Source organism: Corticium candelabrum, chromosome 14, assembly GCF_963422355.1.
Source record: "Corticium candelabrum chromosome 14, ooCorCand1.1, whole genome shotgun sequence".
Classification (NCBI taxonomy): Eukaryota; Metazoa; Porifera; class Homoscleromorpha; order Homosclerophorida; family Plakinidae; genus Corticium; species Corticium candelabrum.
The window spans coordinates 6,026,302-6,049,363 of record NC_085098.1 but is presented as its reverse complement, the minus strand read 5'-3'; the positions used below and the strand labels follow the sequence as shown (position 1 = coordinate 6,049,363).

General features: G+C 43.3%; 5 protein-coding genes across 12 annotated transcripts; 4 read left to right on the top strand and 1 right to left on the bottom strand.

The window, feature by feature from the left end:
• The first annotated feature begins 124 nt into the window (after nucleotides 1-124).
• LOC134189409 (stAR-related lipid transfer protein 13-like) lies at nucleotides 125-8,922 on the top strand. Of its 7 annotated transcripts, none has more exons than XM_062657657.1 (21): nucleotides 125-339; nucleotides 1,146-1,322; nucleotides 1,391-1,468; nucleotides 1,527-1,586; nucleotides 1,785-1,862; nucleotides 2,038-2,080; nucleotides 4,153-4,221; nucleotides 4,422-5,226; nucleotides 5,292-5,360; nucleotides 5,931-6,053; nucleotides 6,113-6,270; nucleotides 6,327-6,410; nucleotides 6,482-6,607; nucleotides 6,662-6,792; nucleotides 6,865-7,020; nucleotides 7,082-7,135; nucleotides 7,802-7,945; nucleotides 8,000-8,163; nucleotides 8,225-8,350; nucleotides 8,420-8,596; nucleotides 8,657-8,922. In XM_062657657.1, the coding sequence occupies exons 1-21, from the start codon at nucleotides 274-276 to the stop codon at nucleotides 8,769-8,771; spliced, it is 3,003 nt and encodes a 1,000-aa protein (XP_062513641.1). In that variant the 5' UTR covers nucleotides 125-273; the 3' UTR covers nucleotides 8,772-8,922. The 7 variants fall into 7 exon arrangements, with proteins under 7 accessions (XP_062513641.1, XP_062513642.1, XP_062513640.1 ...); XM_062657658.1 differs by lacking the exon at nucleotides 125-339 and adding an exon at nucleotides 412-523; XM_062657656.1 differs by lacking the exon at nucleotides 125-339 and adding an exon at nucleotides 575-984.
• A 134-nt stretch (nucleotides 8,923-9,056) lies between these two features.
• On the top strand, nucleotides 9,057-14,263 carry LOC134189945 (rho GTPase-activating protein 6-like). 2 transcript variants are annotated; one of them, XM_062658344.1, is made up of 10 exons: nucleotides 9,057-9,765; nucleotides 10,643-10,799; nucleotides 11,352-11,438; nucleotides 11,499-11,873; nucleotides 11,940-12,221; nucleotides 12,292-12,498; nucleotides 12,551-12,783; nucleotides 12,845-12,955; nucleotides 13,021-13,112; nucleotides 13,170-14,263. In XM_062658344.1, exons 1-10 carry the CDS (start codon nucleotides 9,262-9,264, stop codon nucleotides 14,074-14,076), a joined length of 2,955 nt encoding a protein of 984 aa, XP_062514328.1. In that variant the 5' UTR covers nucleotides 9,057-9,261; the 3' UTR covers nucleotides 14,077-14,263. The 2 variants fall into 2 exon arrangements, with proteins under 2 accessions (XP_062514328.1, XP_062514327.1); XM_062658343.1 differs by having other exon boundaries at nucleotides 11,499-12,221.
• Nucleotides 14,264-14,480: 217 nt separating this feature from the next.
• LOC134189790 (RPA-related protein RADX-like) lies at nucleotides 14,481-17,605 on the top strand. The gene is made up of 4 exons (XM_062658169.1): nucleotides 14,481-15,848; nucleotides 15,912-16,112; nucleotides 16,313-16,585; nucleotides 16,933-17,605. Exons 1-4 carry the CDS (start codon nucleotides 14,565-14,567, stop codon nucleotides 17,434-17,436), a joined length of 2,262 nt encoding a protein of 753 aa, XP_062514153.1. The 5' UTR covers nucleotides 14,481-14,564; the 3' UTR covers nucleotides 17,437-17,605.
• A 411-nt stretch (nucleotides 17,606-18,016) lies between these two features.
• On the bottom strand, nucleotides 18,017-19,979 carry LOC134189791 (uncharacterized). Its single transcript, XM_062658170.1, has one exon. The coding sequence runs from the start codon at nucleotides 19,944-19,946 to the stop codon at nucleotides 18,111-18,113; it is 1,836 nt and encodes a 611-aa protein (XP_062514154.1). The 5' UTR covers nucleotides 19,947-19,979; the 3' UTR covers nucleotides 18,017-18,110.
• A 212-nt stretch (nucleotides 19,980-20,191) lies between these two features.
• Nucleotides 20,192-21,534, top strand: LOC134190056 (uncharacterized). Its single transcript, XM_062658473.1, has 5 exons — nucleotides 20,192-20,259; nucleotides 20,314-20,460; nucleotides 20,547-20,702; nucleotides 20,927-21,016; nucleotides 21,087-21,534. Exons 1-5 carry the CDS (start codon nucleotides 20,214-20,216, stop codon nucleotides 21,308-21,310), a joined length of 663 nt encoding a protein of 220 aa, XP_062514457.1. The 5' UTR covers nucleotides 20,192-20,213; the 3' UTR covers nucleotides 21,311-21,534.
• The last annotated feature ends 1,528 nt before the right edge of the window (nucleotides 21,535-23,062 follow it).

Here is a 23,062-nt window from a genome sequence, read left to right as displayed (position 1 = left end):
TGGCACGTGGTTTCCGGTATCACGTGTTTGTCTTAGTCGGCTAATTGAGCACAAAAACAGTGAGTCGTTGTATGGCCATTTACGAAGCCCTGCCTCTGCTGCTACGCAAACATAGTCGCACGCAGTCTGGGAACAGCTGCCTCCATCGCTTCCATCTCCGTCCCATCGCTGCCGTCTGAGCGTCGGGTAGGTAGAGCCATATCATCATTCCATCATCATTCAGCATCAGCTTCATCACTAAAGTCTGAAGTTGCCCGAACGAGACATCGAAATATGAGTAACAAAGCAGTCAGTACAGTAACGATCAAGCTACGGAGTCCTGCTGCTGGAACTCACAAGGTAGTAGCTACAGTAGGACAACACGAGCAGCGGGGTATGCTTTTCAGAAGCGCGTAGGAGGGTCGAGAACCTTTTATCTTTTTTTACGCATGCGCATTAGCTGTGTATTGAATCGTTACTGTGAAGAAAAGTGGTTGAACTGGAGGGAGCGGCTAACGTTTCATTCACAGGGAGAAGTGCACAGGTAGGTGCGGTACTCAGTCATGCCTCTGGGACATGCAGTCATAGAGTTCTAGAATTACACAACAAGGTTGAGTTGCGGTCTCGTGACTGGTTTCTATTTGTCTTGATTTGTGGTCGACGTAGTGAAAGGCTACTGAGTCGATGCGGTGTCTGGCAATGTAAAGTCTGTACTTTCTACTAGATTAATTGGTGCATTCGTGCGATTTGTAGTAGAATGCGTAGTCAATGTGTGAATCTAGTGGCGTCAAACCGTATTGCACCGGCATCACCATGCGGTCTTCCACAACAGACAAGTATACATAGGGATAGATTTGGCAATCGATGTGTCGTGTTCGGCACGAAACTTTGCGAGGCAATCGACTGAATTAGTTAGCATCGCAACATACCCGGAACATGTGCTATACGTCATGTGTTCGTCATATCATTTGGAGGAAGTCGAAGGTCGCAGCGGACGGACGTGGGGTATGCCCTTCCTGATCGCTCTAATCTCTTTCTATATCGAGTGGGTTTACAATTCTATAACCTCTACGCACTATTCTGGATCTACACGTCAGGGCTATTGGAACCCTGCTGTTGTGTGTGTGCTGTCAGAGACACGTGTCAATCCTATTGTTGGTTGCTAGGCTGGTGTGACTTTGCCTTCTCCACCTGTGGTGTCGCCTCGTGTTTTGGGAGCAGTTCAGGGACATCACGTTGTTTCCACGGTCAAGAAACAAAAGATAATTATGGATTCGTCATCAGACACGGACGAGGAGGATCTACATTACGAAACTGCGGGAGAAGAATCAGAAACGACATGGGTATGACAACGTGACACGTGACTATGATATCATGGTAAGATGAGGGAATTCCGTATTTTGTATTTTAGTATGAAGCAATGAGTATGGGAAGTGGGGATCTGAAGGAATGTCCAGAGAAACCACCAATTGTGAAATTTGGTTTCAAGGTAATGTCTCCATCTAGTTATCTCGTTTCAATAGAACTTTCAGAGTATATCTGTCTAGGACATGGGCAAGGACCCTGATAATTGTGAGAAGCTGTCACTCTCATCTCTGTCTCTCAAGGCTAGTTTTCTTGATAGCTCCTAGATATATGGTGTATGGTGTTTGCGCTTGCATTTTATGTGTCTAACACACTAACTTTGTTCTATCCGGTTGCTTTCACATAGAAAACAGTAGAACTCGATTTTCTATAGATTTTTGTGAGCTGGATATAGCTCTTTATCTATTGCAAATTATTAGTTTCCTTTTTTCACTTCTCAGGATATGCTGAGTGCTACAGAGAGGATCATTGTCAGAGCAGCGTCTTGCAGTCCAGTTCGAAAAATAGCAAACAAGAAGGTATTCATCATCATGTTAGACTGCCCATTGTGCTGCTGTTATTTCAAACAGTAGCCTATACTGTACATGCTAGAGTAGACTGACTGAAGTAGTCAGTGAGTAAGGAAATACTTCCAAACAGCTATCTGTTGTTGATTGTATTATAAACTAAGTCTAGTACTTTGGTTCCTTCCAGCTGTCAGATCGTTTTGCAGCCATTGGCACAGCAGACGGCACAGGTATGTCAGTGTCCTAAGTTGTCATACTGGTTAGTAATTAGCGGTAAGTAAAAATCAACCATACACAATACACAATACAGCTATTCGTTTTTTTTGGATATTTAACACTATGAGATCTGTGTCCTATCTGGATGCGAATTGAAACGTATTATAATTATTTATTATGCTACAGTAAACAGTAATCAATGGCGTATGCGTTGCTATCTTTTCGCTAAATATTGTTTTAAGACACAGGATCAGGATGTATGTGGTTTACAGCTGAGTCATAGGAGTTTTGTAGGGCTTACATGTGCAGAACGTTTACCCTGCAACTTTGCGTTTAGAGTTAGGTTATTAATGCAAAGTGATTATCGCTCTTAGAGTGGATAAGATGAAAGTGTAGATTTATGTCACCATGTGACCGAGAAGCGGTGGTGGGCTGGCGTATGGCACTTATTGACAGACAATCGCTACTTGCACACTCGAGTGTCACGACCCCTGGTGGCCACTCCGTCCCTCCCCGATGTATGTATAGAGGTTACCGTGTAAGAACTCGTTCATTACTCTATTTTCATTCTCCAATTGTGCTGAGAATTTCCAACTCGTCCGCGTTGCGTCAGAGCCGTGATTCTCTCTCTAGCTATCAAACAAGTTCGCTTAGCTCGGTTTTGCGCTAATCGAATCTACAGTACTTCAGCCAAAGTGAATTCTTTCCCTCACTATTGGCCACAGATGTGCGAATAATGGAGGACTTTCGAGCTCGCTGCACGCCACTGCGCTGCAGCTCGACGCCCTGCTCTCCAGTCATCTCCAGATCGAATTCGTTTGCCGTTTCTAACCTCTTCAAGTTCCTGTCAAGAAGCCGGGAAGGTATAGGCACGCAGGCGTGGGTATTGAACACGAGTGAGTGTGTTCCCGGTGTTTATCGAGCTTTTGCTCGCTTTTAGACGCCATTTCGACGTGTTGCGCTACCAGTCCAGAGCGGTCGAAAGCAGAAACTCATACTACACAGCTGGATGCAATGCCCAGGAGCAGACCGTTGTCCAGTTGGAAACCGTCAACACCTGTTCAGCTCTATCGCCGTTTGCACAGTGTGCTCGCGTTGCGCCTCGGCGAACGAGACGACGTGAGGTGTGGATGTAAGTCGAAAGAATCGTGCAATAGCTAATTAGAATTGATTAATAATTAGTGTGTTAGAATTAGTGTTGTGTAAGTCCATCTCACGTCCATCTGTGCTTGACTCGATTGCCTACTTTCTGCTTTCTAATAGCGTTGCTGTAATGACGTTGCTAATGGTGTTGAGAGTAGTTTCCTCGGTGAGTGGCACAATTCAATAAACGAGTGCGCAATTGGGGTGTCAGGAAATTGGCACCTGTCGTGTCGTTGATGGAACCTGGTGGTTGTTTGACACGCCAAACGCCGTCAAGTGACGTGTGACCACAGGTTCCACTAGCGAAAGACCACGAATGCAACGTAGGGTCTTTTCATAATTAGTGAAAGAGCGAGATCCGGTCTGTTCGTTTTTCTTAGCATGCGTGTGACTTTGACGTGAGATCCCACCCCCGAATTCCGGTACACTTGTGCTAACACGTGACTTCATTCGATTGACCCGAGCAGTAACTGGTTGACGGTGCCGCAATCTGGCAGACAGTGATATCGTAGATACTTTGCTGTTGAGACGGTCGTCGGTGTTGAGACAGTTGTCGACGTGAACGGTTGTCTGTTGTGATAAACTCGGGTTGCGCAATGAATCGCTTTCTTAGTTCGAGTTTTCGTTCTCTTGGACGGCTTTCCGAAGTACAGTTGCGTTACGGTATGTCTACACGTTTAGGCTGCTATTGTTGTCGTGCCATCGTTTGCCGGTCGTTAGAAAATTTGAGAGAATGTGTTGTCTCTCTGTCGATCGTTTTCTTGTAATTTGTGTCACATGATGATTGCAGCTCTTACGTGAGTGGCTTGTTGTAACTCTCTTATTTTGCTAAACACGAGGGACAATGAGCTGTGCGTAGTCTGTCTTTGTGTGAAGTTGTATAGAGCGAGTAGGCGTGTTGCTATTCAGTCAGTTGATGTGCTGCTTGCTTTGTTGTTAATAGATGAGGCGGCTGTGGCGTGTACATGGCTACGAGATGCAGGATTTCCTCAGTACGCTCAACTATACGAAGGTACTTACCACAATTACGACAAAAACAACCGTACTTGTAACAGGAACAATTGATAGTGAATGTTTGAAGTGGTATCATATGACAGACGTCATGACAGTGCACTGTCTGTTTAGATTAGCGTTTAAGTTAACTAAGTGTTGTGGTGCTCAATTGTGTTAAGCGAGATGTTCTAATGTTTATCATTTCTTTGTCCCATCTAGCTGGGGAATTTCCAGTAGATGTGACAGAGGCGGATGTGAGGAGAGATCACGATTTCTTGCAAAACGATGAGCTAGGAGCTCTAATGAGGAGACTTGACATTCTTCGACGGTATACCGGTCTGCGTTCGGAAGACTCCAAGTATGACGAGTCCGAAGAGGAGGAAGAACACCATCGAGCTATCAGTAACAAATGGAAATTTCGTAAGACAAAACGCCAGTGGTGGCGTAGAGATAGGAGAAAAACGAGTCGACAACAGAGTTTGAGGACACAAGCTATTGGCCGGTCTCTACTCGCTGCAAAGAGCTCAAGTAGTAGTGATGTTCGATCGCCAGTAGTCCAGCCAGAGGGTGCTATAGCACTCACAACGGCGTGTGCAGCAGCAGTAGCTCTTACTCCAACAATAGGCAGTACTCTTTCTCCATCTGGAAGCAGCACTGTCAGCTCTGCAAGTTCGGACTCTATTGTTCTAGAAAACTCGTATGTATTAGAAGATGGGGGCCATATGGCTGACGAAGATCTAATGTCGACACATGATAGAATGGCACTAGCAGACAATCTGGTGGCATCGGGCATTAACACTTCAGCGTCAACAACAAGCTCAGGTGACCAGAGTAATGACAGTGATTTTGACAGTGGAGCTTGTTCTGGCGATAAAGAAGAAACGAATGAGAGCTATGAAGAGGCGCAAGTACCGAGACGACGAGGGAGTCATTTAAAGTGGACTCAAGTCGTATCAGCAGATCCCGGAGCGAATGACCCTGAAGTCGCAGTAAGTAAAGAGCATACTAAGCCCGTTGTCGCAAAGTAGGCAACAATTGTCTCTCTTTTATGTGTTCGTCTTGTAATATCGTTCGCTTTGCGTTTGACAGGAGAAAGCGTATACGATGGCACAGTTTTCAGAAGCAACATCGAGATTCCATTCTGGTGCGATCAAGAACGTAAGGAATCGAACTACATGTTTTACATTACTCTCTGTGTCGACTCTGATGTGCTAGTTTGTTGCATCCATGTAGTGCATAGATTGCGTTCAAGTGTGTATTGTATACTAGTCAAATTAGTAGAGCTTGTTTTCACTCCAAACAGTAAGATGTTTATTTTGGGTGCAGAGGTGTGTCATACTAGAAGTATGTCGCACCGTATCTTTCAAAAAATGATGCTGTCTGTGTGTAGTACATCGAGTGTGTAAGGTACAGAGTTTGTCTAATTTAGTTACAACAAGGATGCCGTTTTCTTGGCTGTTTGGGTTCACTCACTATGAGTAAGCCAGCGATGTAGTGTTCTATATTAGTTCAGTTGTCTTTCTGAATCCTTGTAACTGTGTGTAAGGGCTAATTTGGTTACAAGTTACACAAAGTGCATAAACGTGATGACTTAACACATGATGCTCGTTACATGCTGACATGCTTCCAAGTTTGTGACATACTTTATAAGAATGCATGTGTCACTGTAGCCGGCCTAACTAAGTTTTGTTGAATGTCACTGATTGACGTTATCATTTATGTTCTCAGGCATTCGCCGATATCAGAGATGTCAACAGGAAAACTTACAGTTCTTAGAAAACTTGCCCTTCTCAAACTCACTTCAATGATCGAGAGGTATGCGAGTATCTCAGCAGATGGCCACTACTCAATGTAAGACAGAATGAAATTATGTGTGCTTATGTCTACTTATTGAGAGTCTTATTGGATAGTGGCTCTGTCCATCGATATATCAAAAAGCATTTGGCGAAGCAACCGGATTACTCACGAAAGAAGCTCTTTGGGGTTCCACTGCATGTGATGGTTCAGAGAACTGGTCAACCTCTACCTCAGACCATTCTGTACGCGATGCGTTATCTGAGAAGAACAGGTAATATAGCGATTATGATCACGTGGACATCGTGTGAATACCGTGATTGTTTGTAGCTATCACTTCAGTCGGACTGTTTCGTAAGGCAGGCCTGAGAGCCAAGATACATCAACTAAGAGCAATCAATGAGGACAATCCCGGTAGGACGTATATCACGTATGTATAGCTAGGGGGTTAGTTACTAACTTTTCCATGTCATCACGTTTGACAGATAATGTTCACTACGCTGACTTCTCACCATACGAAGTGGCTGATATGCTGAAGCAATATTTTCGAGAATTACCGGAGAAACTCTTTACATACAAGCTGTCTGAAAGCTTAATTCTCATCTCAGCATGTGAGACGAAGAGCGGGTTTGTTTATGTATGCGTCTCATGCTGTTTGTGTTTAGTTGTTCCAAGAGAAGTTCAATTACAGGCCATGCAGGCGGTTATGCTTCTCTTGCCTGATGAAAACAGAGAGGCACTTCAGTCATTAGTACTCTTTCTCAAAGACATCGCGGAATACTCAAGCAAGAATAAGGTAACCAGTATACACAAGGATCGAGTGGTAAACGTGTATTATGATTTTTGATGGATTGTGTGTATGGTGTAGATGACGGCCGAGAATCTTGCCGTCTGCTTTGCTCCTTCTCTGTTTTCATTACCAGGACAAGGACAGCGGCACAGTTGGGATGGCAGCTCAAAGAAACCTAAGCACAAGTCAAAGGGCCACGTGAAAGCCGCCAAAGATATGAACGACAGTGCTGTTGTAAGCAGAGCTCGATTGTTTCTGTGATGTCGTTTTGAATGCCATTTTATGTTGAGTATAGCATGCAAACAACAGTCTTGCTCTGATGATCAAAGAGTGTGATACACTTTTTACGGTAAGTCGTCATACTGTCATACTTTAATGGTACGGGTAGTTCATTTAGCTGTTGGTGATGTGTAACTGTGACGTTTGTATGATGGAACATATTTTTGTACGTCAATTGTGGGTTAGCAGGGCTGCCATATCGTAGCCCAGTTGTCAATGATCAATGCATTATAGACGATCATTGAAAATCATAACACATCAAATCATTACTTTGCATAGTTTCAATTTTTTCCGATACGTATGTGTACTTCACAGACATGGAAAGCACTACCATTGAGTCTGTATTTGTATATTGATCTAAGAGATGGTTGTTTATATTAGAATGTTTAGTCAGCTGTCCTGTGGACTGGGGGTCGGTTAATTTACGCTTGATTTCTTTGTATGATTTACTCTTGATCTCAGTCTTCAATCAAACGAAACCGGAATAATTTCAAATTACAAGTATTGTCATGCTTATACTCGCTCCACCATTATGTAAAATGGACTAGACAGCTTAGTTCCATTCTGTGACCTAATCTGTTGGCACAAGTGAATGGATGTGTTTGTTATGTAGTGTGGTACGCTTGATGGACGCATGTCTCTAAGTACTAGAAGTACTAGAGGAAGTTCTCCTGTTGTTTATAGTAGGGATCTTGTTTGGCAGTTGCTTACGAGATTGTCTGTTTGATTTGTGTAGATTCCTCGTGACTACCACATGTATTGTCGATTTACTCATCTGGAGGAGGGTGACCCTGTACCGTATGATGAATTAGGAAACGATGTCGATGGAGGTGGAAATTATGGTCGATATATCGATTCGTGTGTATCTGCATTGCTCAAGGTTGTGCTCATTGCCGTTCTCAGCGTATTCTGTTTTAATCGGTGATCGTTTCAGGAGTCTAGCGATCGGTTTAGAGACTGGGTTCATTGCATATCGTCCGATAACACGGAGATATCGTATAAGAAAGTCGGAGACGGTCTCCAGCTCTGGTTATGGCGAGGAGTGACCGAAGTCGCCACCGACTCTCAACAGATTATGCATCGTCTTCTCAGAGAAAGGTACAGTAGAACGATAGGAGTCAGTGTGCAAAAATTGATGAGTAAACGAGCGTGTGTCTAGACATCTATGGGATGCAGACATCGTCAAGTGGCGAGTCATTGAGACTCTCGATGAGCAAAGCGAGGTATTTGAGTACAGTGTTCATTCTATGGCGCCTCATCCGACAAGAGACTATTGCACGTTGAGGTAACAATACAATAAATAGTTTATATATCGAGAACAGTTTCCCTGACACGTTGGGTGTTGATCGAACAGATCGTGGAGAACCGACTTACCAAACGGTGCTCGAGCATTGGTCGAGACGTCGGTGACCCATCCCGAATGCAATCATACAAACGGACTGACCGGGACTGTATTGGCCGCCAGATACTTGATCGAGCCATTGAGTCCTACTCGATGTCGTTTAACTTATATTACCCGCATTGATTCAAGGTAGATGGTATTATGGTACAACCACCCAAGTTTGTACTCTAAAATCATCCTTCCTTTCAGGGGTCGTTCCGCTGAGTTTTACAACAATGCGCTTGGACCGTACAATGCAGCTCTAGTTAGTCGAGTTCGAGACTCCTTTGTTCCTTCAGACAGTGGGATGGAAACTGAAGTCTAGTTTGATAGATTTAACTAATATAATTGAGAGTTCTAATAGAGTTATGTAAATATTACTACAGAACTGGAATGCGCAACTTTAGGGTTGGATTGTTTTGAGTCTTGTATTGTGTATCTTGTATTTTGCTATCATGTTATTTGAGGTACTAAAACTTGTGTACGCATACACGCATACACACACACACACACACACACACACACACACACACACACACACACACACACACACACACACACACACACACACACACACACGTACAAGTTGTAGGGCATTGGTTTGCGGAGGAGTATCACGAAGTAGGCGTTGCGTGCGACCATGGACAACATTCCTCGGTCAATTATAAACCACACCACCAACAGTTAGGTATAAACGAGGTGTGAGCGCTGCTTGAGGATATTTGCCGAGCGGCGGAAGTATTATAAACTGTATTGTTGGGAGTTGCTACAGTCCGGCTGCAGGAGGCTAGGCTGGCAGGCGTCCCGTGTCGTCGATGTTACTCGTTACTCAACCGTCACCACTCTCTTTTCTCTCCGATTACTCGATGATCAGTCGTGGAAGAGAAGATGAATGCGACAGCAAGGCAAACACGGGTGTGAACGACCGCACGGATTCGTTGTCGTTGCAAGAGCCAAGGCTCGACTTGAGCTTCACGAAGAAGGCGAAGTCACGCCGTTCGTTCAAGCGGCTTCAGGGCCTCTTCGGTGGACTGTACGGCAACCAGACGAAAGGGAAGGGCAAACACGGATCGGCCTCCGCACCTAACACTCCTGCAGATCCGACACAGACTGTCGATTTTGCTGCGATGATGTCCGCCGCGAATGGTGTCTTCGACTCTGGCGTTTCTGCGTGTCTGGTGAGTCCTCTTAGCTCTCCGTGCTTGTCGAGACGGAATCTGACGGCCGGCGGGCAGACGAACACGAAGAAGGCGTTGGGTCTGAAGAAGAAAGCGCGCAGTACGAAATCGGTGACTTCCTTATGGTCTCCATCACCTCAGGTACGTCAGTTGACTCCCTAATTTCGACTGGAATGAAATTTGGTGCTGAAACTAATTATTTATGAACACATAACGTGCATGGTGTGATTGTGTTTGCCTTGTCACTGGACACGTTTGTACCTGAGAATGCGAAAGGAGTAGGGTGAGGAAGTCAGTTTGGCGTGTCAGAACGCTCGACGGGAATTTTAATCAATAAGGAGCTATTTAGTGAGCTCAAAACGCGTTTGTCTTTTCGCGTAATGAGGAATGAGGAAGTTTTTGTGAAAACGTCCTCGACGAGACTGGGACGGATATGCAATTGCGCGTGATAGACTAGCCCGGAGGGTACGAATGGAAAACGAGTCCTGTTCAATAATAGATTGAATGTAGTTCTAAGAGGTGTGTGAATGGAGTGTGCTGATGGTATGGATCTAGTTTTGGCGCCGGTTCTGGCGATAAATTCAGCGTCGAATCTTGTTGCTGTCCGCATGCGTCACGTGCTCGCTCTGCTGGAGAGGTTTGTAGAAATTGAATGCGGGGGGAGGAAGATAATCACAACTAAATGCTCTTAGTGCGCAGAATTGTCTCACGTTGATGTACATGTAGCAGTAGACGAGCCTTGCAGGCGTCGATGTGTAAAAAATTCAATTGGATTTTGTCTGGTTGTGGTGGCTTCCTTTGTTGCATGTGTTGCTTTATGATTTTTGATGAGGCCTGCTGGCCTCTGATACATGCATTTTGGTAGGGAATCCTCAGGTGGTCCAGATCTTGAGGCGCTTCTAATTGTGTCCGTACATATAGGCATACTAGATGAATGTAGTAGACTGGAATGATGATGATGGTGGGTCTGATTGTACTAGTTGTGTACTAACATGAGCATTTGTGGCGCCTCTTGTAGGGTATTAACAACTGGTGCTCTCTGAGTGGTCGAACTGTGGAACTGAGTGATGTTGAGTTACGAGATCTCTGTGAAGCAGAGAGAGTTGCTCTGCAGAGGGTTGCACTCGAACAGTTGAACACACTGTCTCTTGGTTGTCATATTCAACTACCAAAAGGTAAGTTGACCAGACAACTCGTATTTTTCTGTAACAATGTATTAGGCACTTGTTTGGCATGTTTCCCTCTGAACACTAGCCAATACTTGAATATGATACTTGTGTGGTACATCACTGAGAGCAGACCTTATCAACGTGTGATGTGCTGGTAAATTGAAAACCAAACAAAGCAATTTCCCACTGCAGTCTTTGGGCTGCAGTCAGACCCTGTTCTATGACTTGATGTCAGATACAGGAAAAGAAGTGACATTATGCTTTGTTTGTGTTGATCAGTTGTCTTTGTGTGGTAAGAGCAATATCATCATAAGAGCAACCAGAAACCAGTATATCCTTTGTGTTAGTTTTGAGTGGAAACTTGTGGTTGATTTTGCTCATCTGTTACTAATAATTGACATTATGTAACTGTTGCTAGCCACCAATGTGTTGTATAGAAACCTGTTTGTTGTGTGTGATGAAGCAAACTAATTAATGGTTACCAGTTAGTTGAGTCTGTGTGGTGTAGTGGGTGTTTAGTGATGGTGATAGTGGTTTCTAATCTAATTTTTTTTGAAGATGGATCAAGAAGAGGACTTCTCAAGAGAGGGATAAATCTTCGTAGAAGTTTTGGTCTTAGCTCTGAAAGAGATAAGAAGAACAAAGGTCTCGATTTGATGTGCTGTTGTATTTTTGTGTATATTTGAATGATGTCTTTTACTGTAGATGTCCTTCTAGGAGCCGTTTTTGGCCAGCATTTATCGAAGGTGCTGAGTCACGATCGTTCTATCGTTGATCGAAGGGCGAAAGCTAATGCTGCTTCGGCAGTTCATCTCTCTAATCAATATCTAGTACTGTATGCCAATGAAGGTGGCTTGAAGAATGGAATGAAGCAGTCTACATCATTATCGGCCGTTACGACACAATCCGGTGTTGGTGGAACTTTTCTATCTAGTCCTTCACCGCCACTCGAGTATTCACTTGATGATCAACGGTTCGGAGGCAGTGATGTAACTAGGAATGGAGATGTCTTTTGTATGCGAGACAATGCCGAGGACAACAATTCACTTTATAGTAAGTATTTTGGACAAGACAGAGCAAGTGAGCAAAGTCGTTCTACGTTACACAAGAAAGAATTCCAGTGTAAAGATGTCAATTTGGCACTAGACTTGGAATCTACAACTCTTCATTTGAATACGTTTCATTCTGCTATGGCTGCGATAGCACAAGCAGAGTTGGTAGCTGGCAATCTTGCATCCACTGTAGATAATTCTTCATCTCTAAAACCTCAGGCAAGGAAAAACTCAATACCAGATGTCGGTCTTTACCCTGGTGTGGACGATCCTGATACATTTTCTGCTCACGATGATAAGCGTTCACTCTACTCTCCATTACCAGCACAGATACCATTAATTATATCAAGATCTCTAAAGTTTCTTGAAGAGCACGGTGTGTGTTCATATTGTATTTTACATGTGATGTCTATATCTGCTGAACTGATGACGATTATTGTTTTTAGGTTTGCACACGACCGGGCTGTTTCGTGTTCCTGGCTCTCGCAAACGAATACGCCAGATGAGAGACGAGTTTGACTGTGGCAATGACGTGTATTTTTCTGATGATTTGAATCCAACCGACATCGGAGGTCTGTTAAAAGGCTTTCTACGTGATCTACCAGAGGCTCTACTCACAAAAGAGCTCTATGCACCTTTCATTGCCACCAGGCGTATGTGCTATGCAATCTCATTGAAACACGAGATGACATGATGTTTTTGTAGGACTCGAAGATCCAAGGATAAGGGCAATGGCACTGAATTTGCTGTGTGCACTCCTACCACCTGCTAACCGAGACACATTGTCAGAATTGCTGCAGTTCTTGCAGCTTGTATCATGCCACGCTCATTGTCTCTGTGGCACTGGCAGCGCTGACAGTTCGCTCGAAGAAAATGGTGGAAACAAGATGGACAAAAGAAATTTAGCAACTATGGTCGGTCCAAATATCTTGCACAAGGTAAGCGGTTGAGTTACGAATATACGTATGTCGACGTTCATTTATTTGATTCTGTGTGTAGGTGAAGGGATCTAAAGAATATCAGGTGTTGTCTCAAGATCAAGTAGATGACCAGGATGAAGTGATTTCAGTTGTAGAGGAGATGATCGAGAGGAGCAAGGAATTGACGACAGTGAGCACAACAGTTGCTGTCGTTGTGTATGTCACATGTATTGTATTATTAATCAATCTCATCAGGTGTCGGCATCACTCCACGACATGGTATTCAGGAAACTCGTCGAAACCGAGCCTGACGCTGTCGATTACCTGTTGAAACAAAAATGTCAAACGTAAATAGCACTCTGCAGTGTTCGTCGAGTCTATTAAATTTAATGAATTTTTTGTAGTTTTGAAGAAAGAACCAGTGCCGATCCGTCGATGTGTGACAAGAGACCTTGTTCCAGGACTCAGAGTGATCAGTCGGCATTTTCTAGTGATCAGTCTGCCTTTCACCTGTGTAATGAACCATACCTTTCGCAAAACTCGTCAATCGTGCTCTGCAATCCTGCAGCACGAAACAGTTTTGGGAGTTTACCGCGATGTGGCTCTGAGGCTCGTGATTTGGACAGTTTGTCGTCGGGCTACTTCAGTCCATTGGAACCGGCGAGTCCGCCGTCTACGTCGAGTGCTCTCGAGTGTGGTTCCACTGCATGTAATGTATTTGTAGATGGTGGACATCTTCAGTGGAATCATAGACGACAGTTATGCCATTCTGTATCGAGCCCTTCCTTGGAAGCTTTGCGGATAGCATCACCGTCACCGAGTCTCACCGGCTCTGATATTGCGAGCATCTCAAACAAAAGCAGTCCTCGTCGTAGTGTTGGACAGTTGGTATCTCCACAGGAATCGGCGCTGAGTTCTTCACCCATTCGCACGGTTGTTACTCCAGCCACACCCGACATGCCCCGCCGACCGAGCAAATCGGTAAGCTCGCTATCGAGTCTGGTACGAATGAAAGGAAGTCTGGACTTGAGAGACTCAAATGAAGAACTTGCAGCAACAAATATGAATTCAACAAATACGTCGTTTGAGGTACAGAGCGGAGATAAACTTGTTGAGACTGAACAAAAGATCGGTTCATGGGACAATGGAACTCAAAATGAGTCGCCGAACAGCGTTGCTAGTGAGCATGATCCACAGCAGCTTCAAGAACGAGATCATAATCAAGTATCTATTCATCATTATCCCTGGCAGAGGAAGCACTCCGACTGGGCTGAGGAGATTGATTTGTTTCAGCAGGAAACTCTGGTTTAGGATCAGACCATCTCACAATTAGCCCACACTGCAGACACTAACCATACACGTTTAGATGAGCACATACAGGAAAACACATTGTAACTTATACATATTGTATTTATTTTTGTACACTTTCATGTAGCGAACTTGTACAAACGTGAGACAGGTTTGAAGATGAGCTGAATCTTTATTATTAGCAATGAGAGACATACTGTCACGTGACATTGTAGGTAATACTTGTAAATAGTAAAACTCGTGTGTCATGTGAGCATACAGTAGACGAAACATTTGATATGTAACAGACTTCAGGTGTACACTCATGAATATTTGCATTTTTATAGAGCATATTAATAGCTGTCGTCCTCAGAAGCACCCTCGAATCGTTAATATCAAGATAACCGCGTATCCCCGTATATCAAATGGCGGTTTCCAGCATTGCCGAACCGTGGCCATTGAGCAGTCTTCCTTCTTGTGGAGAAGGAGGAGCGACTTGCATAGCGGATGTCATGGCAATAAAAAGATATCTTCCTGACTTAACCTTTCATTACACAACTGGAGAGATTCCGTTTGTAGATTTTCCGTACGCGTACGACATTCTCCTCACAGACGGTGAATACAAACGAAAGTGCTTGCTGTCGGTCCATCTAAACGCTCTTGTCCACAAGAACGTTCTCCGAGTCGGCTCCACCATCGAAATCATGGATACTCGATTTCTAAAGCCACCTCACTCTATTTTATTGCTCTGTAATATTCTTGTTGTAAATCAGAGAGATGCAGCCTTGCCAGACGTGCCTTTTTGGAACGGTGCTAGTCATTATGAGAGGACGGATGCTCCTCTTGTCTCGTCAAGAGGCTGTTATTTGTCTTTGTGGAACAGTGTGGATCCGTCTGGTCAACATTGGGATCGACATTCAATTCAATGCTTGGACAGAGAAAGCTCCGCACGGTTTCTCGCGGAGAGATTGAAAATGGAACGTTTGACGTCACGCGATATTGGAAGGATGTCTGTACGCGGGATTGTAGGGAGAGTTGTGAATAAGACGAGGATCGTTCACTTTGGAAAATCAAGAGACCTTCGAAACCGTTTTCCTTTCGTGTTTAATTTTGTCCTTCAAGACGAGACGGCTAGCCTGCCCGTTGTGGTGTGGAATGAGTTATGTGTCAAGCTGTTTAAGTCGATTCATGTCGGAGACGTCGTGGCAGTGAGAAGATACAAAGTCAAGCCGAGATATCAACAAAGTTATTCTATCGTTCAAAGGCAGTTTTCAGAGCTATCTCAGATACAGTCGCAGACGTCTGATACACAAACAGTGCAGACGGCAACGTCTAATGCATTCGGAAATCGTCTTGTCGAAGTTTCTCTGATGGATAGTTCGGTTGTATGCCAAATACCTCTTTCTATTTGTACTGCGTTGCACTTAGACTTTCCGTCTGTGGTGCACATGTTTGTTCCTTTCTCTGATGTCCATCACATGCCTGACAATATTTTTCTCGACGTTGTGGGTATGATTATATTTGTTGGACGGTGGGAGAGGTCGAGGCGGGACGTTGACGTCGTCACCAAAACTTGTCCTGATCTATGGAGCTGGCGGTGGGTTGCCGTGATGGACAATTCATCTAGAAAGTCTATTCTTTTACAACTGTTTGCTTGCTCGTTACCCATGGCGTGGAATGCTCTCAAACCTGGTAAAGTGCTTGTATGCACGCAATGCAGGATTTGCAGTATAACAAGTGGTAGTCGTGGAAAACCTGCACGAACGGTTTTTCTAACAACGACCTGTGACAGTCAGGTTGGTGAGCGTATAGTCAAGAAATAATGCCATTTTTGTGAAAACATAAAATCTTTGTTGTAGATGTACGTTACATCGGCAAGTGTTGGGGCTATGGGTAGAGGCCAGTTTTGTCACTCGCGTTCATTTGCGGATGTAATGCAATGGAGTATGTCAGACAACGGGAAAAAATGTTTGGATTATGCATGCATAGATGGGAGCTTCTCTTTTCCATCTCTGCCAACAACCCTTAAAGATCTTGAGGATTACGTAGAAATTCTAAAGGTATAACTATTAATATCAATTAGTATTACTGAGTGAATTGATGTATGGCGTGTATGTGTACATTAAATGTGTTACTTACTGTATGTGTTGTGCACGCTAACCTTAAATATTTAATTAACATTCAATAACAGAATTACGTTTACAAATTTTGAGATTTAACAGAAATGTGTTGTTATTAATTAATGTATTGATATTTGTAGGTAACACCCATCGATGCCATTCCTGCAGTGCTAGATGAGCTGCACTATCGTGAAAGACGAACGCTTGTTATTAGTGGCACAATAGTGGAGATTAAACTTGTAATACTAGAGCAACGGAAGGATCGTATGGAACGTCGGAATGGAGTTGACGTGAAGCTGTCGAAAGAGAGTGAGTCACAAGAGCGAAAAGTAACGGACAGAAACAGTGGAATGGCCAGTTCTTGTGATGGTTGTGTGGAGAAATCAGAAGATGAGGGAGACAGCAATTGTAAGGTATGAACAATGTTTAAGACGTTTTGTGTGAGAGACTATGGCTTGGGTGAGTGTGTGAATACACCTGCACTAAACACACACACACACACACACACACACACACACACACACACACACACACACACACACACACACACACTGACTCACACACACACACACACACACACACACACACACACACACACACACACACACACACACACACCACACACACACACACAAGATCCACGCAAATGCACATGGACATCTATATTGAAACTTTTGGTATGAAGCAGATGTCGTTCATATTGTTGTGTTATGTCACTTAATAATAAATATTAATTCTTAAAAATTTGGTTGTTGTTTAGAGGCAACGTCTTATGAATACTGATTCGGAAGACAGTTCTGATTCTGACTCGTCATTGGGAGTGTCTGCCCAGTGGACATCGACAGCAACCAATCACTCAATGTCAGACACGATACTCGGTAGTGAGCACGTTGTTGACGAGACATTTCCAAAACCAGTGGCATCGGCCATAAAGTCTAATTATTATTGGGTGATCAGGATTCGAGGTATTACGGACTCGGTCGCTTTGAATTCAGTCATTCTACCCAAATGGCTCGAGATGGAACCGTGGAGGTCATACAGCTGGTTAGATTCGAATAATGCAAGTGATGACGTAAATCTCATCGCGATGTTGTCATCGAGTCTAAGTCAGTCTGCGCCAGAAACGATTGCTGACGTTACTGATGAACATATTCAGAACATCTGCAGTCAGTTTGACGGTCGACCCTTCATCTTTGTAGTCAATGTTTTCTGTTGCGGCAACAATGATGTTGAGATTGTGTTGAAACGAGCTTTTTTGGCATAGCGTGTTTGCTAGTGTTTTTGTAAGGAGCTGGACTATGTGACTTGTACCCATGCTGCTAGAGTTTATTAACAGGTATTAACAGGTTTGAATATGTAAGCAGTAGATATGGCAATATGAAAGTTAATGGTTAACGTTATAATGTAATAGAAAATATGCTGTTTTGTTTCAATGTACAGCATTAAATGGTAAGCTTATCTAACATGGCAAAGCAGATCGGAGATGTGGAACTTTGAAACATCAAATACAGTGAGTATGCTGTAGTGCCATATGCTTTTTTGTTTTTTCGTTTTTCTCAATCAGACAGTATTTCCTTGTAGTTAAGCCTATAGTTGTCATGGTTACTGTACGATTTAAAATTTCAGTTTGTCAGCTTTTAGTTTTGTAACAGAATGTGGTGACACTAAATGTTGGATTGGAGCTTAACATTTATCTTAATGCTATTCACCTCATGAGAGTCACATCAATGCATAATATTCAATGGTGATTGTATGACCCCCATTGCTCAATACATTAGATGATGTCACGTGGCAATGTGAATGCAGGCACTCCTTATTCATCATGTACGTAGAACACTGGTTTGTCAATGTAACAAGACATGATTGTATTGATATCTGAGGCTACTGACTGAATTAGCAGCAAAACAGTCAATAGTAGGTCGTGACGTGTGATCAACACTAGGGGTCACATGTGGCCGTCATGTTCAACTGGCTCTGCAGCCACTTTAGGTCGTGTCCCGATTCGCTCAATCGTGTACCTCCAATATCGTTGAAAACCCGTGCAAACTGATTATAGGCATCTGAGATGCTGCGAGGCAGAGGCCAAGGCTGAGTGTCATTGTGCCGATGATACTGACAAATTTCATTCCAACGTAACAGAGTGACATACAAGACAGGCTGCATAGCATTCATAACTCGTGTTTTGTATGGTCGCAATGGTGTATTCATAGCCACACTGACAGCCGACGCTAAGACATGCAACGATTGGAGGACAGCATTTGCTGTAAGAAATTTTGCTGTAGGTGGGTCATGCTCAGTCACATAAGCCGATGTATCGTGAACACTCCTTTCAATTATATCCATGTACTTCAAGATGAGTAGACCGGCTTGATCCGAATAGTAGCTATGGATGAACTCTTGAATAAGTAGACTATCGTTTTGTGAAGGGTCCCACATCATCTGTGCCATCACCCACGCCCTCATCTCTTGCATTTCCCCGCCTTTGGACTGATAATTTCCCTCTTCGTATATCGCCTTTGCACTGTGTGCAGACAGAAATCGGATGTTTGGCCCGAGGACGTGCCAATCGGGAAATGGTTGTATGAAGTTGCCAAAGTCGGTTACATAATTCCAGATGTGGAGTCGAGTGGCAATCTTGCTCCAGCCCAGTATATCCTTTTGAAATGCAGCGTTGTTGGGATCACTGAGAGGCCGGGCGAAGTCACACTCGATGGAGCAGAGACGGACAGCAACATTAGAGTGTGGGACTTCGTGTGTCGGTGGAGCTCTAGTGTACTGGTATGCCAGTTGAGTGACGGTTACATTGGGAAACTCGTCTTTAATAGCATCGGCAACAAGATTGGCAAACCTGAGTGTGGGACCAGAATGTGCACCACCATTAGCTGCCTCGACGGCTTTACATCTGTCACACTCACAGTTACCACCATTCACATCGTTTTGAGTTACTGATATGAGATTAGCAGTCGGATTTGCTTTCAAGAGAGACTTCACTTGGTCGACAACGAAAGCCAAAAGAGACTCGTTGGTGAGACAGAGTTGAGCGAGATGGCCGTCGAATTGGAAAGTACGAACTCCACTGATGAGAGAATACCATTCGGGATGAACACGAAAGTATTTGTCGGGCGGCACAAGCTTGTAGTATGTGTGCACACTGTATCCCGGTACATACTCGAAGTGACCCCCCTGACTCTCATTGGGACAATCGGAGCAAGAGTAACCATTCAAGTAGTTGTGTATCCACCATTCAGGGTCTCCTTGAGTGGTATGCTCATCATGATCTCGCTGGTTCAAAACTGGTCTGTAGGACTCATCAACAGACGGAACGGGTCTGGACTTGTCGAAATCAGGAACAAATATCTCATCTGGTGCATACCAACGGTACCCGATATGGTGTAGGAATCTCACAACTGCGTATAGTGTTCCTCGTTTCTTTCCTCGTCCGCCCGTCATTGCCACATTTGGAGCTCTTTGTGACGTGATTAGTACTTCGTCTTCCGACATGTTGATCAGCTGTTGTTCGGACGCGGCTCCGATCGCTAGCGCTGCGTCTGGACCGACTGCCAGCTGTGGGACGTTTCGCTTTATGGCGTCTTGTGGTGAAGTGATGGTAAATGCGATGTTGGTCATGTTGTTGAGCCACTTGGCGAGGTCTCTTGCTGCGTACGCTTCTTGAGGCGTTGCATTGCGAGCGAGAGTTATCGTGTAGTTTTGGTAGGGTGGATTAGTACTCGTGGCAACTCCAAAGATTGTGAAAAGTAGAGAGAACAGAAGCATACTTAGAAATAATGGCAGACCCGAGTAGTTTACATCACGTGACTCGGTGTAGTTTACATCACGTGACTCACGTGTCTAAACTAAAAGTTCAAGAGGTGTCAGATGTGGTAATAACAATAATTATTGTAACCGTACCTTGACAAAAGTGCTGCGACATATCCGACTTGCAAAATCATTAACGAGTTTGGGCGGTTCTAAAATTACACAATTAATATAAAATAGGGACTGTGGGCAATTGCAGAACTCCAAGGCCTGACTATTTATAGAATGGAGGCGTACCGTGAAGAAGCAAGGCGCAAGCTTCTTCCAGAAGGTAAGAATGCTAGACACAGTTGATATTAGACTATACTCTATTGTCAACTTGCAGGCTACTCAGGATATTGGCATCTCGGGCAGTTGTTTGTCGGCTGCTTGTTGGTCTGTCTAGTATGCGGTGCTAGCCTCGAATCGGTGACGCCAGTGGAATGGGTAACTGTACCGCTCATGTTTCTTTTAGGCAATGGCTACGAATATGGTAAGGATTTACAATACATTACAATACTATTAGATGTCATTTTGGATTTTAATTAATATCAATGTTTTAATTTTAACTTTTTGCAGCTATTCATCGATATCCTGGTCATTTTCGGTTTAAGTTTTTCACGTGGTTCTTTAAAAGCCATACTGGTCTGCATCATCGGTTTTACACATACGAACACATGCAGCCGTCTGACACTACTGATTGGTACTTCACTTTATTTCCCAATCGTGTTTATGGTATGCTGCTGTTTAATTAATTAAGTAGAAATAATTATATTAATTAATAACAGTGGCAATATATTAATGGCAATAATAATAGAAATAATGTATTAAGTCGTTATACATAAATGACATGTTGATCGAAGATAACATGATATGGTATTTGCATTGATGTGTATAATATTATGTAATGATAATATTCTTATTTTGTATTGATTTTAATGATCTGTTTGTTGTGACAGCTTCCGTTATTGGGCTGTTTTCTCTTGTCGTCTTTCCTATTTGTCGAATCCTTCTGACAGCAAACGCATTCCATCTTGCAATGATAATGGGTTTGCTGCTTGCTATAATATATGTACACCAATAATGACAAATTCTTAAAATAGTTTCTTTTATGGACAGCGGCCGTCAACTTGGCTGTCTATGAACTGTTTCACAGCTTTCATCATTGCTCGTTGCCACCACGTCTACAGTACTTTTTAGATTCTTTGCCTTGTGCAGAGTTGATTCGTCGTCACCACAGGCTGCATCATCATCCTCGTCTGATGATCAAGAAAAACTTCAATATTACATTTCCGATCTTTGACTGGATTTGTGGAACTCTAGCAACAAGTCTGCCCAGTTAGTGACTTTAGCGTTTACATCATGTACACAATTACTATTCAAAGTGTTTGTTCATTAATTAATTAATTAATGGTCAATTGGCTTTTTCTCAAACTTTTACTAAATTCATAATACTGTTGTTTGATTAGTAGCAACTTGTTGTCTGGTAGTCGATACAACTATTTTGTGTAAACAAGTCACGTAGTGTTTCTATAGAAACGTAGAATCAAATATGTACATGTTAATTGCCAAGGGTAAAGGGTAGCGAGGCCGGTGCACAACAGAAAGGGGCGTGGTCCTATAGGGCAATGTATATATATATATATATATATATACGGAGAGCTCGATATATCTGTACACACGAACCTCAAATTTCTCCTCTCCACGACCACGTTTCATTATAAATTATAAGACCTACTTCAAAAAATCGTTTCCGTGTCCGACTACAGATCAGTATAGGAACGATTCGTGCAAGTGACCAAACGGCGAAGAAAAAGCCTCATAAGAGTTCCGTCGCCCCATCCTTTTGTATTGTAGCTAGGGATTGTGTGTACTCGACAACCAAGAAACACCTTTAGTAGCTGAATGCCACTTAAGCCCGGTTCACAGTACGACGCTGGCACGACGCTAGGTGAGCGTCCACGACGCTGGAATAGAGAAAAGTTCTAATCGAGCGTCCTAGCCGGAAGTGACCCAGCGTCCGATGGCATCACGTGCTCTGTTTCAACCAATCGAAAGTCAGTCAGTAGACGTATCTGAGATATTCTATTCGTTCACTTGGCATCGATCATTGATTCGTCGATGGAAGTGTGTGCGTGGTTTTCCCTGCGTTTGGCAAGTTCTGTCAAAGGAGTACAAGGACATAATAATAATAATAATAATAATAATAATAATAATAATAATAATAATAATAATAATAGATCCCAGAAGCACTGTTTTTCTGTAAGTGCTTATTATTATTATTATTATAATAATTATAATAATAATAATAATAAGCACTTACAGAAAACAGTGCTTCTGGGATCTACTCGGATCCTTCGTAAAGTCATGTCTTCTTTCTAGACAGCCGTGATGGTCTAAGTACTTCTGAAGCAGGGTTTGCTTCCGGTACTTGTAATAGACTTTACAAACCAGACTGATCTGGTTGAGCACGACACGTATAATAATAATACAGACTTCACCGGCCATTTTTTCAGTATTGTGACATTCTGGTTAGTTGTATGGATTTGGATGACAACATCTAGCTGATGCAACCGGCAATCTACATCTATGGAGTCAATCAACACTAATGCTCTTTGCCGGCCTAGCTAGACAAACTAGATTAATAAATAACTATACAAGCAGCTTGAAGATGTCCTCAGCACTGTTCGAATTCTAATCTGTCTAATTAGTTAACACAACTAATATTAGGTTGGAACTCGAAATTTTGCTTACACTTATAGCTACTAGAAGTCGGTTTTGACTTACAGTTTGCCTTGTTTTACTAGCTCTACACTCTACGTGCACACCGGGGTACCGACTTTCTCTTTGTGCATGCGCCATCAGCTAAGGTGGTCTAGGTATTGCAACTCTGGACTGTGCATGTAGTAGCAGGAGCATACAAATGTTGTTGACACTAGAATGTACTGCATTTCGATCCTTCTTGCGCATGACGTACGATGATTCGGCGCATTCTGTTGTTTACGGGAATCGTGGTTTGACAGCTATCTAAGTACAGATTTAGAACGGCGAACGCGTCACCTGACACTAGGTTCGTGCGTCAACGGAAATTGCCA